This window comes from Triturus cristatus, chromosome 3_2 (assembly GCF_964204655.1).
Source record: "Triturus cristatus chromosome 3_2, aTriCri1.1, whole genome shotgun sequence".
In the NCBI taxonomy this organism is placed as follows: Eukaryota; Metazoa; Chordata; class Amphibia; order Caudata; family Salamandridae; genus Triturus; species Triturus cristatus.
Genome location: NC_140584.1, coordinates 491346131 through 491360690, shown reverse-complemented (window position 1 = coordinate 491360690; position 14560 = coordinate 491346131). Strand labels below are relative to the sequence as shown.

Here is a 14560-nt window from a genome sequence, read left to right as displayed (position 1 = left end):
GGAGCTAATGCTAAAATACTTAGATTCTATAATAATTTTTATAGTTTTTCTCTCAATACTAGTCTGTGGAACCTAATCATGTGACAGAAACTTGCTGCTTTCAGCAACAACTTATGTAATGAGCATGTGTCAGGATCTTCGCTCAAAGGAAATGAAAGATGTCCTTGAGGAGAAAGTATCATTCATGAATACCATGCTGAACTCATTATTCTCCCAAATCCTGCTTTCAGTTGCCAGGACTGGAAACAAGGCTACGCTCAGGAGCGGCCTGTGCAGGTAAGAGCGTTGGGGTGGGGGGGGTGGGGGGGGGGGGAGGGAGGGACATCGACAGATGACAACGAGGGAAAATTTTTAATAAATAATACATTTTCCCTCGTCGTCTGTCGAGTCCCCTTCCACCCTGCCCCTCCGCTCTTATCTGCACGGGACGATCCTGGCTGTGCTTTGCAGGAATGTGCGAATGTACAACTGTTAATAAATTACCTTCTGAGTCTACTAGAATCATGACATTTAGTAAGCATATTTGAGGCTAATGAATATTTCATAACAATTACAAAGAGCATCTATTTTTGTTTATAAAATATATTGCTGCATAATTGGTCATACATATATATGATACTGGATTACCCGGTAATACATATTTATTTGTTCACAATACCTTTAGGCCGTTTCTGTCTAGAGTTGACCACTGAAAGGGAAAGTAATCTTCCTGTCACTCTCTGTGGCCACAGACATACATACATCAATACAAACTCTTGCCTGGTTATAACCTTTACTCTCAATCCACTATGCATTTTACCTGATGCTTTATCTACCTGGCAATCTACATTTGTTCTCTCCCCTCCAGGGTTTTGACTTTTTTATTTTTACTTCTGCTATAATTTTACTGAGTTGGCAATTGAGAAGCCCCCTGCTGCCCATATGGCTATTTTCACACAATATAAAAACATTTGATAAATACATAAAATATATGCAAACAGAGGACAGTGTCAGCATATTTACCAATATCGCCTGATACAACAGGATGGTGGCTTGCATGTTGCTACTTTAAAACAAGTTGTTTCTAAATAAGGAACGTCTTCTTTGTTATCCATGATGTGGAAGTTCAGGGCACCTACTTTACAAAACATGTACCTAGCCAATGTTCTGCTCACAAATGACAATCCAGAAAACAAAAGAGACCATGGAGCCCAATACGTTTGTTGTTGAGTCTTTGTGTTTGGCGCATTAGTGTCCAAATGAACCTTACAAAGATGTTCATAGGTATTGACTTGACTGCAGGAATGACTCTATACTCTCTTGCAGTGGAAGGTTTTCTAGGGTTAGACTTTTTCTATTCAGTTTTGACATCTGCTGACAAGACCTTTTGATTTTACTAAAATGATAAGAATAATATACTTATGGTATCTTTCACTTAGCCCTCTTCAGCCATTGGTTTGTTGTTGTGTCCTTTGCATTTTTCTTCTGCCCAGCACAGCATACAGCCTGGGGCAGCAGAACAGCCCACTTCAGCCACTGGCAATCTTCACTGTGAGTAATGGCATTCTGCGCTTTCCCAAGGAGCACATCAACACACAAAGTCGCTCCCTTCCGTTCGAGGGACTACTATGGCAAAGGGTGCTTTTTGAGACCAAAATATATTATAACTTTACAAATAATAAAGTTTTGCAAAAATCATCACAACCTAAAACGAGCATTTACAGAACCAAAATTGGCTTTGCCAGTGCTTGTTTTATAATGCATTCTGACTGACTGGGCTGTGAAGTGCTAACTTGGATGGGAAGTTTAAGTAGAATATTGGCATAATCTCTCTAATTCATAGGGTAAATGATTAGGTCAGTGGGGGTAGTATTTGTTTGGTTTGGAGCCCATCCAGTGAGTGCCCTTTGTAATACGTGGGTAGCACAATTGCCTAGGAAAGTGGTTTACAATCTGGCAATATCTTTATTTAATCCTTAATCCTTAATCCAGGCCATTTCATTTTTAGTATTGTGATGTGGAAGACTTGAATTTAGAGTAATGAAAATCACCTGAAACTAATCAGACTGCTAACAAACAACTCCAGGTCACAGTATTTATTGATTATGTAAGTAGAAGTGGTCCTCCAAAAATGGTGTTTTCTTCTACTCTGAAGATCTCCCTAACCCTCCCTGAAGGAGGGTTTTTTCACCTTGGAAAAAAACATGAAAAAAACATGAAGCCACTGTGTTTTTTTCGCAATTAGTTTTGATTTAAGAACCTCAAAATGCATATCAGAGTACAATCAGCAAGTGGCAGTTAGAGCATACATTTTTTGGCAGTTGGGCTCTCATTCAGAGGCTGGTGGGAGGTTCACCAGTCGCGTGATCAGGTCTTCTTCTCTGAACACACTGTGCAGGACCTCCCAACCCATCTAGAGAAGATATTGTGCAATGATATCTTTGCCGAAAGTGCGAATGCTGACGCAAGTGCAGACGCTGTGCAGTGGATGCCCTTTCTCTAAAGCTGAATGCTTATCAGGTCAACATGTTGTTGCAGCTCTCTTGGCACTCTTTTTTTTATTCTTTTCAGAAACTAACTCCGTAGTTTGTTTCTGACAAACAACAAAAATCAATGTCTGTGAAGCACTAGGTGGTGCCGGGCCGGAGCAATCAGGATGTAACATCCAGTACTATGTCCCACACGTTTGTCCAGCAGTCTGCTGGGAAAAGAGTTTGTAATGTGGAGTCAGCAGTGGTTTCCCCTTCAGAAATCTGATGGCTTCCCCCACCTCTAAAGAGGGCTGTCAAAGTTGGGTTGGGCGATTGGGCACCCTGTCAATTCTAAACCCCAAATAATTATTGTTGCAGCTGCAATGATTTGTTACCTCAAATGTGTGAATTTGACTAATTGCGTCCTGCTTCTAATCGATATTAGGTCATCAATCTTGGAAACTGTCACATTCAATTGCCGCTTTGTGAGTAGTGGTACATCCTTCAGTAGACTTAAGTTAACTAATGTATTTCATTTGAAATGATTCAGTTGTATGCACAATTACATGTATCCCATTTAGAACCTGTGCAGACTTAAATCTGTGTTTAATCCATTCATTGGTTACAACTCAGGAGTGTGTAACATTGATGTTTGTTATTTTGCCAGGTAATGATTGCGAGTTCTTATTGAACCTTCTTTTTTTGCAGAAATATATACAAGAAGCCAGGAATCTTGGGACTACGATTCGCCAACCCAAATTATCTAACCTTTCACCTTCTGTGATTGCCCAAACAAACTGGAAATTTGTTGAAGGTTTACTAAAAGAATGCCGAAATAAGGTATTTTTTTTACACGAAAAATTATCTTTCATATATAACTTTTTGTGGTTCATACAAGAATCCTCTAACACCTCACACTTTATATATTTCCATTTGCCTCTAATTGATACAACTGTTTGTGTCCAAGTATTGTTCTTCTCATCAGCAAACATTGTTTAAAACCCATATATGACCTTTCCTGTTGCCTTTTTCTGTGTTTATTCGTCTCTGTTTCCTGGGTCACCCTAGCGACTTAGGTCCTCATGTAATGAAGGTGTCTTAATTCGCAAAGCCAGTGCATCAGGCTCTGCCACAACAGCACACCTTTTCACAATGTACAACCCCCCCACTTACAAGTTACAAAAGTCTTCCAAATGCAAAAGGAGGTGGCAAGCAAGAATCATTCTTCTCCTCATTGCAAACCGAATGTTCCATTGGTTTGTGACCTCAATTGTGGTTGCAAAGCAATGAAAGGTTGCCACCTCTCAAGTTAGAGTGGTAATTCATTTGCAAAGGGTAAGCTGCCACTGTTGGGCAGCTTTCCATTTGGGAATCAGGTCCTGAATCTTTAATGGACACAAGCTGTTTAAAAGAATGATACCCATTTGGGAAGCAAAATGCAGGAATGGCAGACTGCTTTCACCATGCCTTCATTCCAGGCCAATTGATGGGGCGAGGTGTGGGTCACAAATGCTACCCTGCCTCATTAATATTCAGATAGGCATGTGGTTTTGCGACCCCCAGGAATAGGCAATTTGCGTTTCGATCTATTAGTACATAAATAATATCCCCGTTCACAAACTAGTTGGTGTCAAATTTATATATCTCTGGTTTGCAAACAGGGATTGAGATCAAAATCATTTTTCTCACATTTCACTTAGGTACTTAGCTACAAATGACTTTGGGAGGCTTTATGTTACATGCTTGTATACTGTTCCATTTTTCTTAAATTCAAGCACTGTTTTTGTTTGATTTTGTAAACTTTTTTTAAAACCTGATGTTAGTGTACGCTTTAAAGAAATGAACTGCCTGAAATTGACAGGTATGGAGTATGTCCTTGATGGAAAGTGCACCTTTTTGACATGGTCACCTCCACTTTTGCCTGGTATTTGATGCAATGTTGACAGAAAGTGCACTGGGTTCCTGCTAACCATGTTTCCAGTGCCACATCTCTTTCCATAAACTGTACAATTGCTCCCCAATTAGCAATACCTTTAGCATTCCCGTACGTCCCTAGCAAATGGCACCCATGGTACCTAGGGTATAAAGAGGGTCCCTAAGGGCTGCAGCATGTATTGTGCCACCGTAAGAGACTCCTCAGCACCCACATGCAAACTGCCATTGCAGTGCTCTCATTGACCTTAGTTTGATCAGTTCCTGTCTCGGGCACCAAGCCCTGCCACACAAGTAGGACAGCTGTTTTAACGGCACGAGTGGGATAAGGCTGGTTGGTAGGAATTTTGTGAATGCCCGAAGATTCCAGAACGTTCCGTCTCCGAAATGTGAGGACAATATGTTTTTAATCAAAGTTTGAGGGTTACAATGAATTGTTTAACAAAGCCTGGTGATTGCCACACAAGTCACCCCACCTTGAATTCCCCTAGGTGCCAATTTTAAATAAAATGTACAGGTTTGCTAGGTTTCCCTAGGTGCCGACTGAGTTAGAACCCAAAATCCACAGCTACTCACCTTGCAAAAAAGTGTCAGTTTTAAGAGGAAAAATTTGATACATCCATGTTGCGTTTTGGGCTGTCTCCTGTCCTGGGTACTAGGCCGACCCACACAGGTAAAGTGCCATTTTTATCAGTAGACTTGTGGGAATGCTGGACAGAAGGGGCCCGATTCACAGAACTAATTTAAGACAAAATCCTAAACTTACTACTTTTGGTATTCACAGAAGTTAGGATTTTGTCTTAAGTTTGTCTTAAGACAAAGTTAAGACAGACTTAAGACAGACTTAAGACAAACTTAAGGCAAACTTAAGACAGACTTAAGGCAGACTTAAGTTAGGATTTTGTCTTAAGTCTGTCTTAAATTTGTCTTAAGTCTGTCTTAAGTCTGTATTAAGTCTGTCTTAAGTTTGTCTTAAGTCTGTCTTATGTCTGTCTTAAGTTTGTCTTAAGTTTGTCTTAAGTTTGTCTTAAGACAAACTTAAGACAAAATCCTAACTTCTGTGAATAGCAAAAGTAGTAAGTTTAGGATTTTGTCTTAAGTTAGTTCTGTGAATCAGTCCCAAGATACTTTGTGGTACCCTTCAGATTCCAAAACTTTCCACCCCAGAAATGTGAGAAAAATGTTTTTTAGTCAAAATTCTGAGGTTTGCAGCGAAGTTTGGGTGACAAAACCTTGTGAAAGCCTTAAAGGTCACCCCACCCTCGATTTCAGTTGGTGTCTGGATTAAAAAAAATTGCAAGTTTGCTAAGTTTCCCTAGGTATAATTAATCACCAAGAACTGGTCCCCAGAGATAACAGGCAAAGGTATGTGTACGTGAATACTGATTAGTTCAGTGAAAAACCATTAGGTTTTTTAGGAAAGGGCTCACCCACCAACCTAGTCGGTGGCATGCTTCATCATCGGCCCCCACCTGAGGCACCGAGTGTACCCCAGGTGTGCTGCGACGCCTGAACTACAGCGGAGCGGGTTTTTTTTGTAAGGTGAGTGTGCAGTGCAAGTGAAGTGCATGTGTAACTTAAAAACAGCTGTCCCAATGGTCCCAGATATCAAGTAAATTAGTTTAATGATGGGCCATGGGCAGTATTAAAAGGAAGGCGAAGGATGGTTAAGGAGGTATCAATGGCCACCACCATCCTGTGGGGTCAACATGTTTCAGCCAGTGCCTAGATACTGGTGCTGGCTTTCATCAGGACCAAAGTGCAAGAAGTGAAAAAGACAGAGTCTAGCAGAGTGTTTAGAACCGTCTATGTGTGGCACGCGCTAAGGTGCCCTAACTGGCAGAGGGGGTGTCCCTCTTAAATCCAATCTCCATAAATTAATGGGACCGGCTCCATGAGTCTGGAGTGCGGTGGTCTGTCAAAATACCATTAGCAGTTGACAGAGCTCCTACCAGAGACCTCCGTGGCCACTCTCCAGCTCCGATGGTGTCAGCTGAGATAGGGCTCAAAATCCACAGTTACCCACCTTGAGTGCAAAATGTGATGTATACATGTTGCTTTTTGGGCTGTCTCCTGTCGCGGGCACTAGGCCTACGCACACAAGTAAAGTACCATTTTTATAAAAAGACTTGAGGGAATGCTGGGTATAAGACAATTTGTGTCTCCCTGCAGATTCCAAAACTTTCCATCACAGAAGAGTGAGGAAAATATGTTTTTTTAAGTCAAAGTTTGAGGTTTGTAGCGACTTCTGGGTAACAAAACAAGATGAGAGCCATGCAAGGCACCCCACCCTGGGTTCCCCTACATGTCTAGTTTTAACAAATGTACAGGTTTGCTAAGTTTACCCTAGTGCTGGCTGAGCTAGGCCCCAAAATCCACAGCCACCCACCTTGCAAAAAAAGGTCAGTTTTGAGTGGAAAAATATGATGTAGCCATGTTGCAGTTTTGGCCATTTCTTGTCGCAGATACTAGGCCTACTCACACAAGTGAAGGAACATTTTTATCGGGAGACTTGGGGGAATGCTGGGTAGAAGAAAATATGTGGCTTCCCGCAGATTCCAGAACTTTTCATCACAGAAATGTGAAGAAAATATGTGTTCGAGGCATGTGTGGCTGTAGATACACATGCTCTGCATACTTCTGCCATCCAGTGTTGGGTTTGGATGCGTGCACGTTGTTTTTCTACAAAGAAGTCTTTCGAGTCATAAGACAAAAGTTACTTCTCCTCTGTTCTTTCTGCTGTCTGGTTCGGACATGTTGTGTAGCACTCCGGTTCGAGACCGTCTCGGGTTGCCTTTGGTTCGCTGTTCATTTCGACCCTCGTCAGTATTGTTTCGGTTTCCTATCGTCCTGTACTGAAAACCAGAAAACTTTCGCTGTAGATTCAACGTGCTCCAATAACGGCCTTCGGGCCTACTCTTTATATCACCAGCTTTAACTAAGACTGAGCTGCTAATGGAACAAATTCCATTTCGCTTCTGTCCCAGGTGCCACACAACTTATGTCTGTCTCCAGCCTATTAGGAGGCAGACTGTGAGGCTTGTCTAACCTTTCACTCGAAAAAGACGTTGCGGGTCCGTCAGGCGCATCGCAGAGATATAGAAGAAACTCTTGACATCTTTAGACAACAAGATGTCGAGCAGGAAGAGCTTCATGAGGCCTCGGCAGCTGAGGGAGAGGCCTTTTCCATACATGACTCTGGGTAAGGCTCTGACTCCGACCTTGACATCGACCTCCAGATACAGGATTTTTCTTTTGGCCAGCGTACTGTGAGTACCCATGCCCATGTTATACATGCCAAAACAATCTCAGTTTCGACTGAATATACTATTCCCGGGCTACCACTGCTAGCAGGCCATGGTAGGCCCCAACCTTGTGCTGTGGATGCCCTGCCCTAGGGCCCGGCACCGAAAACAAAGCCAAAACAATTCCCTTCCGCACTGAGCCGACCGGACCTAGTACTGAGCTGTCCAGCTGCCTCTTTAGTTCCGAGCACCCTGCTCTCACCCACTTCGGCTCTGACCACCTCGGCTCCAAAAAAGAAATCTGTTTCGGCACTGAAAACGTCGGCATCCAAGTTGCCTCAGGAACCAATCCTCCAAATCATGCAGGAGCGGCTCGATCCGAAGCAGAAAATACTACATATACAGTATCGCACTGGCCGTATTTTAGCTCAGACAGTGCACTCGGCGCCCAAACCATCTAAGCACCAGCTTTTTTTTTAAGAGGCCATAGAGGTACCAGTGCCTACTAAAAAGAAAGACATTGTATTTGTATTTTTAAGCGTGACAGTCATCCTGAGGGGTATCACGGCGCTAGGAAAGCATTATCCTGAGATAAGAGTGGAGAATGTCCGGACATCTGAGAGCAAGGGGACCTAGGCTGAAATGGCTGCAAGTGTCAGTATTTATACCCTAGGGAACAGCCATGTTTTCAGCTTCTTCCTAAAAGACATATAATCGTCCGTAAGGCGAAGGCCTAAGGGAAGTTCATTTCAATGAACGGCCGCCAGATTAGAGAAGGAGCGGCCTCCTGATCTAACTTTCTTGATGCGTTTGATTTTGGCCAGAGCATGTGATAGCAAGACCTCAGATTTCGTGTAGGGTTGTAGAATTCAATTTTGTCCTGCAAGATTCGGGGGCCACGTTTGTGTAGCGCTCTGTGTGCATAACACAGGAGCTTGAACATGGCCCTTTGGCGCACAGGCAGCCAATGGAGTTCCCTCAGACTTTCAGATCCTGAGCTGCATTTGCTTTTATTGCAGACCAGTTTGGCAGCAGCATTCTGGATCACCTGCAGTCGGGGAAACAGATACTTGGGCATGCCCATATAGAGCGTATTCCCAAAGTATAGTCTACTAGAAAGTAATGCCTGGGTAATAATCTTTCTGCAGTTTAAGGGGATCCATGAGTAGTTTTAGCATGGCAAAGCTTTTTCCGCACAGCGCTCGGACTTGGTCTTGCATTGTTAGTGCATTGTCGATGAGTATGCCCAGGTTTTTTGCAACTCGTTTGGGTTCTGGGGCAGCTCCTAACGACCGGGGCCACCAGGTATTGTCCCCGAATAGGTGAACTCCTCTGAAAAGCAGGATCTCAGACTTCACAGCGTTTAGTTTTAGGCAGTGCTCTGTCATCCAAGTTGCCGTTTCTGAGAGACAGTTGATTAGGTTGTTTCTGGTATCCAGCCCGCAATCAGCCCTCTGCATCCTCCTCTTCCTCCTTCTCCACCACCTCAGCCACCTCCTGCACCCTCTTCTCCACCACTACCTTCACCACATCATTCACATGATGAACCACGGTACATTGCACCACAGGGGTCTCCTCAGTCTTCCAATGATGACCATGGGGAATGGCAGGGGGGGTGAGATGACTCTTATCCACAGCCTACAGATCCATGGGATAGTTATTACATTGATCTTCCGGGTGGTACTGACCCAGATCTCTACCCAGCCAAACTATCACCCCCTGATGATGCTTCATCTTTTCAAGATCTCATTTCTAGGGCAGCAGCATATCACCAGGTCCCCTTGCACAAAGACCCTGTTGAGGACGTTTTTCATTTTTAAACATTGTCCAGCAAGCATAGATCATGCCAATATCTTCCTATGCTCAAGGGCATGCTGCATCGTTCTGACGATATTTGTAAGGACTCGGTGCGGGTGTGTATTATTATACCCAGGGTCGACAAAAAATGTAAACCAGCACCCTCGGATGCCCATAAAAGTGCCAATTCACAGTCATCAGCAGAGGCTCCTCCATCTGACAAGGAGTCAAGTTCAAGTTCATACGTCTTTATTTCGATATTATTTCATCATAAAAGACATGCGATAAAACATTCCACTCATGACTAAAAACTCCAGATGTCAAAATTACACAAAATATTAAAAGATCAGGAAAATAAAATAAAATACATACAAGAGTTAATTAGCACAAATCATCACTAATAAGCGGAGTTAAACATATTATACACAATAAAATAGGATTAAAAAGTATTAATAATGTCGGTTAAAGACGTGTTAAAAATATGTACTTGTTATAAGGGGCTATTTAGCCACTATTACAATGTTGACTGGCTCTAATGATCCATGTCCAACCCAGAAATTTTGCAACGGCTATGGCCACTGGAATCGATGTATTAGTCCTTAAGAGCCAAAATGCCTCCTGGCTCACCCGAGTTTTCATGTTTTTACAGATGGGTTTGAGCCATTTTCCTCGGGGGGCTGAATAGGATGGTCAAACAAAAAATACATGGCCTATGGACTCTTTTTTATCCCTACACCAAGGGCAGTACTTATTCGTCTGGCCACGCCATGTAGATGTAAAGGATCTCACTGGAAGTGACCCCACCCTAAACTGATGGTATAGTTTTCTATCACAGCTCTTTACAATTACATCCCAATACTCCTCTAAAGAGGGAGTGATCTTGTGTTCCAGGAATCTACCAGAAAGAGAAGTGGGATCTGTCTGGACTATATGTTGATAACGTATAGTCGCCCAGTACTGTTCTTTAAAATCCTTTCTTGAAGGAAAAATGCTATTACCGGGATCCGACCATAACTGATCATGGCCCATGTTTACCAGTATCGATCTCACATTTCTAAACCAAGGGATGTTAGCAGATCCCAAAATGGATCTAACATCTAATATCTCCTTTGCAAAAGTAGCAAGTTCAGGTGTTGACCAGATCCTTCTCCACAGAGCAATGGATCTAAACCGTGCCACTTCGTCAATAGGGTAACAACCCAGGTCTAGTAACAAGGGCTTCAAGGGACTAGATTGGGGCAGGCCAATTAGGTTACGTAGAAATTTATTTTGGACTTTAACCAAGGAGGACAAGTCTGAAGAGCCCCATAAATCTGCACCATACAGGATTGCTGAACTTATTTTAGCATTATAAATTCTTAATGCAGGGCCAATCCTTTTGGTTGTAGAGGTTCTTTGTTCCTTGATTAAGGTACCAGATAGTTGGGCAAATTTCAATGACAGGACATCAACCTGTGGTTTCCATCTTAACTTGTTTTCAAGTACAATCCCTAAATATGTCATAACTTCCACCTGTTCTAGTTTGACACCATTCATCCTAACGTGACCCTTCTGTGGCTTATTTCTAGTAAACACCATAAATTTTGTCTTGCTGACATTGACTTGAAGGTCGTTGTCTTTACAATACTCTTCAAACTTGTTTATGGCGAGTTGGAGCCCCTTTTGAGTCTTGGATAGAATGAGGGTATCATCCGCAAAGATGAGAAGTGGGAATTTAGTACCACCTAAAATAGGGGCATCAGTGGGAGTGTCTACAAAGTACTGTACGACCCTGTTGATAAATAACAAAAACAGTGTCGGTGCAAGGACACATCCCTGACGGACGCCACGGGTGACTGGAAAGCTCTCTGTTATCTGTCCTTGCCTGCCCCATCTCACCTGGGCAAAGTTAGCCTTGTGTAATCTTATTATTATATCCAGGAGTGCTGACGGCATTCCCATATTCCTTAGGGCAGCCCATAGCTTTTCTCTTGGTACGAGGTCGAATGCAGACTTTAAGTCTACAAACGCTGCGTAAATAGTTCCACCGCCCAAGGTCACCACCTTCCAATATATAAGAAGGAATCTAAACACCTGGGCAATTGTACTGACTCTGGGTCTAAATCCTGCTTGCATAGGAGATAATATGTTCTCAATCTCCATCCATTCAAGGTTTTTAACCAACACCATCCTAGCTACAACTTTCTGGATTGAATCTATTAGACTTATAGGGCGATAGTTTTCCGGGGCCGAGCGTTCCCCCTTCTTAAATATAGGTAAAATTTCCGCCCCACGCCATGAGTCCGGAATTTGGGCACCACTTGCAATGGCATTAGCTATAAAAGTGATATAAGGGACCCAATTCAATAAATCAAATTTGAATAAGTCGGCCGGGATACAATCAATGCCAGGGGTTTTACCTACTTTAATCAAACCCAGTGCAAACTCTGCATCAGTATTCTCAAAAACTATAGGTGGACAGAACAGTGATTCACTTAAAAAAAGAGCAGATAAGCCACTCACAGTTTCTGGTTCACTACCCCTAAACTGGTGCTCAAAATATTCTACCCACACTTCTGGCGGGACAAAATTCGTCGGGATCTGGCAGTCCTGATTACTACCCCATTTGACTATCTGCCAAAACTTGGTCTGGTCCTTTGATTTACTGGCTTCATACAAGTCTAGCCAATGCGAATCATCCCATTCTCTCCTTGACTCTCTTTGTACCTTTTTATACGCAAGCCTTGCCATCCTAATTTCTGGTACATCTCTAGATTTTAAGGCTTTAATCAGGTGAGTATGTGCCTGTCTACAGGAATTATTATACCATTTTTTCCCTGTTTTTGGGACCTTTAAGTTCATGGGTTTATAACTTGTAGTAAAAAGACATTTTAAGACACCAAAGAGCTTGTCATGCTGACCAATTATGTACGATAATTGGTTCAATGGGTCAACCAGAGCTTGCAAAGCAGATAAAGTGGAAGAGACCTCTAATGAAGTTCTGTCTAATATCATAGGATCCTCCACTATCCTGCTCCACCTAAGCCTTCTACTGTCGTTTGTTAGAATTGCCTCTGCAGTTGTACACTCAGTCGGAATTAATCTCCTTAGGCAGTCCTTTAGATTTAGACCAAGCACTAACGGTTTATGGTCGCTCTCAGGTCGAGCCATGATTAACATATCCTCCAATAGCACCCAGTACTCGACCCCAATTAAGATATAGTCAATTCGACTAGTACTGGTGCCGTTGTCAAATGTGGCCCGGCCTTCTTTATCAGAATATGATCGGCCATTAACCGCTCTCAACCCCCACTCAAGACACAAACCCATCCATTGTAGTGCAGCCTCTGTCCCTCGCCTAATCGGTTTTAGTTCGAGGGGAGGGATATTCCATTGCACATCTTCTTCAGCAAATATGTCCACTCCCTCATATTGGAGTGGTTCGAAGGTACAATTAAAATCCCCCGCCACTACCACGAACTTATCCCTACCGATATTATTAAGGAGGAGATCTAATTCTCTAATAACCAACGGACTACGTCCCCCAGGGAGTCCACGAGCATATATGTTAACAATAAAAATCTCCTGGAGGTTGGGACTCGTCAGCATAATCCCAAGAATATCAGGAGTATCCACTAACACTTCATTGATCCTATAACTGAGTGAATGGCTCACCCAAATAGTTAATCCCCCAGAAGCTCTGCCCATTCTACCCCTCTGGGCGGGTTTGTAGAAATTAATATACCCATGTCTATAAATAGGATCAAGGGCCCAGGTTTCCTGGAATATTAAAATGTCCTGGTTGTCCACAAAGTCAGCCCACTCTCCTAGGCCTACCTTGCTTTTCAGCCCCGCAATATTCCAGGAAGCTATTTTAAGCGGGGTATTCATACTAGGGGATTGAGAATGTTCGATAGCTTGAAGACTAATACTCGATAACCCTCCACTCTCCAACAAGGAATCCCTGTCTGTAAATATCCTGGATGGAAATGCGGACTGCCCCTTTCCTTGCACACCCTCCGGTATCGCCGTCACCAACTCCAATGGGCTACCTAAAATTAATCCATCAGGGACAGCTACTTCCCCCCCTAAGGTACCAGTCCCTATGGAGACCGCTTCAGGATTCATCGGCCAACTGTTTTTACCGTGCCTGTATGAAAGTCAACCTACCCCCTCTAGACCTATAAGGGGCTCGAACCGGTTGGACAAGGGAAGGTGTCGCTCTATCTGGACTACAGGATTTCCCCCTGGTGTCTTCTCCTATATGGATTGAAAAGTAAGTGGGAAGAGCCACTAGTTGAGCGAGGGTAGAAATAATCAAGACCTAAGGATTGTATATCTCCCTCCCTACCAAATCTTGGCTCTCTGCGGATAAAATCAACCACCCAAGGGTCCCTAAAATTCACAATGATACAGTCACCCTCTAAGTCCTTTGGACATTGTCCCACCCAATTCACCCTTCTGACACAGAGTATCTCAGTGTTAGAGAAGGGAGGGAGAGTTCTTTTCTTATTAAGCCAAAATATGACTTTATTTTTTATCTCTCTATCTGATTCTTGTTTATCCTCCCCAATGAAGGGACTCCCACCAGAATGATAGTGTAAGGTGTGGATTCTGGGGGAAGATTAGCACAAGGCAAATGCTGCTTGTTTTTCTCCTTCTCCAACCGAGAATACCCAGTTAGCCCACTAACTGGAACTGGATCTTGCAGTGCAGCCTTTGTTTTAGACACCGCCCCCGCCCCAGTATGCCTAGCCTGTGTGGTAACTATAGTGGTTTTGCCTACCTGGGGAATATCCGTACTATGTTGTACTTCTTGGGAATTAGGAATGTCATTTACAACTGGTGTTAAAGCACTTGTTCCATTATCTAACCCTGTTTTTTGGGGTTCAACAATCAGTACGTTAGGGTTTTCCATTCTTGTAACTAATTTGTTCAGTACGTCTGTGTTTAATAAAACAAGGTTCTCCAACTTGTCTAATTTCGAATTAATCAAACTTGTTCTCTCCACTAGGGGTACGATCAAGGATTTGATTAGGGTTTCCAGTTTGCCCAAAAGACCATCAACAGCACTACTCGTGGGGGTCTGTTGGGCTGGACCTCTTTTGACCAAAGTTGGGTTTGTTGGCTGGGTAGTATCATTAGGGATCAAAGTTT

At 43.0% G+C, this 14560-nt stretch overlaps 1 protein-coding gene across 4 annotated transcripts in view; it reads left to right on the top strand.

The window, feature by feature from the left end:
• DENND5A (DENN domain containing 5A) overlaps positions 1–14560 on the top strand; it is a 299668-nt gene that overhangs the window by 125481 nt on the left and 159627 nt on the right. For all 4 annotated transcript variants that reach the window (XM_085648154.1, XM_085648156.1, XM_085648155.1 and 1 more), the window contains one exon: positions 3159–3290. In XM_085648154.1, the coding sequence (XP_085504280.1) occupies positions 3159–3290 (132 nt within the window). The remainder of the gene's footprint in view (positions 1–3158; positions 3291–14560) is intronic.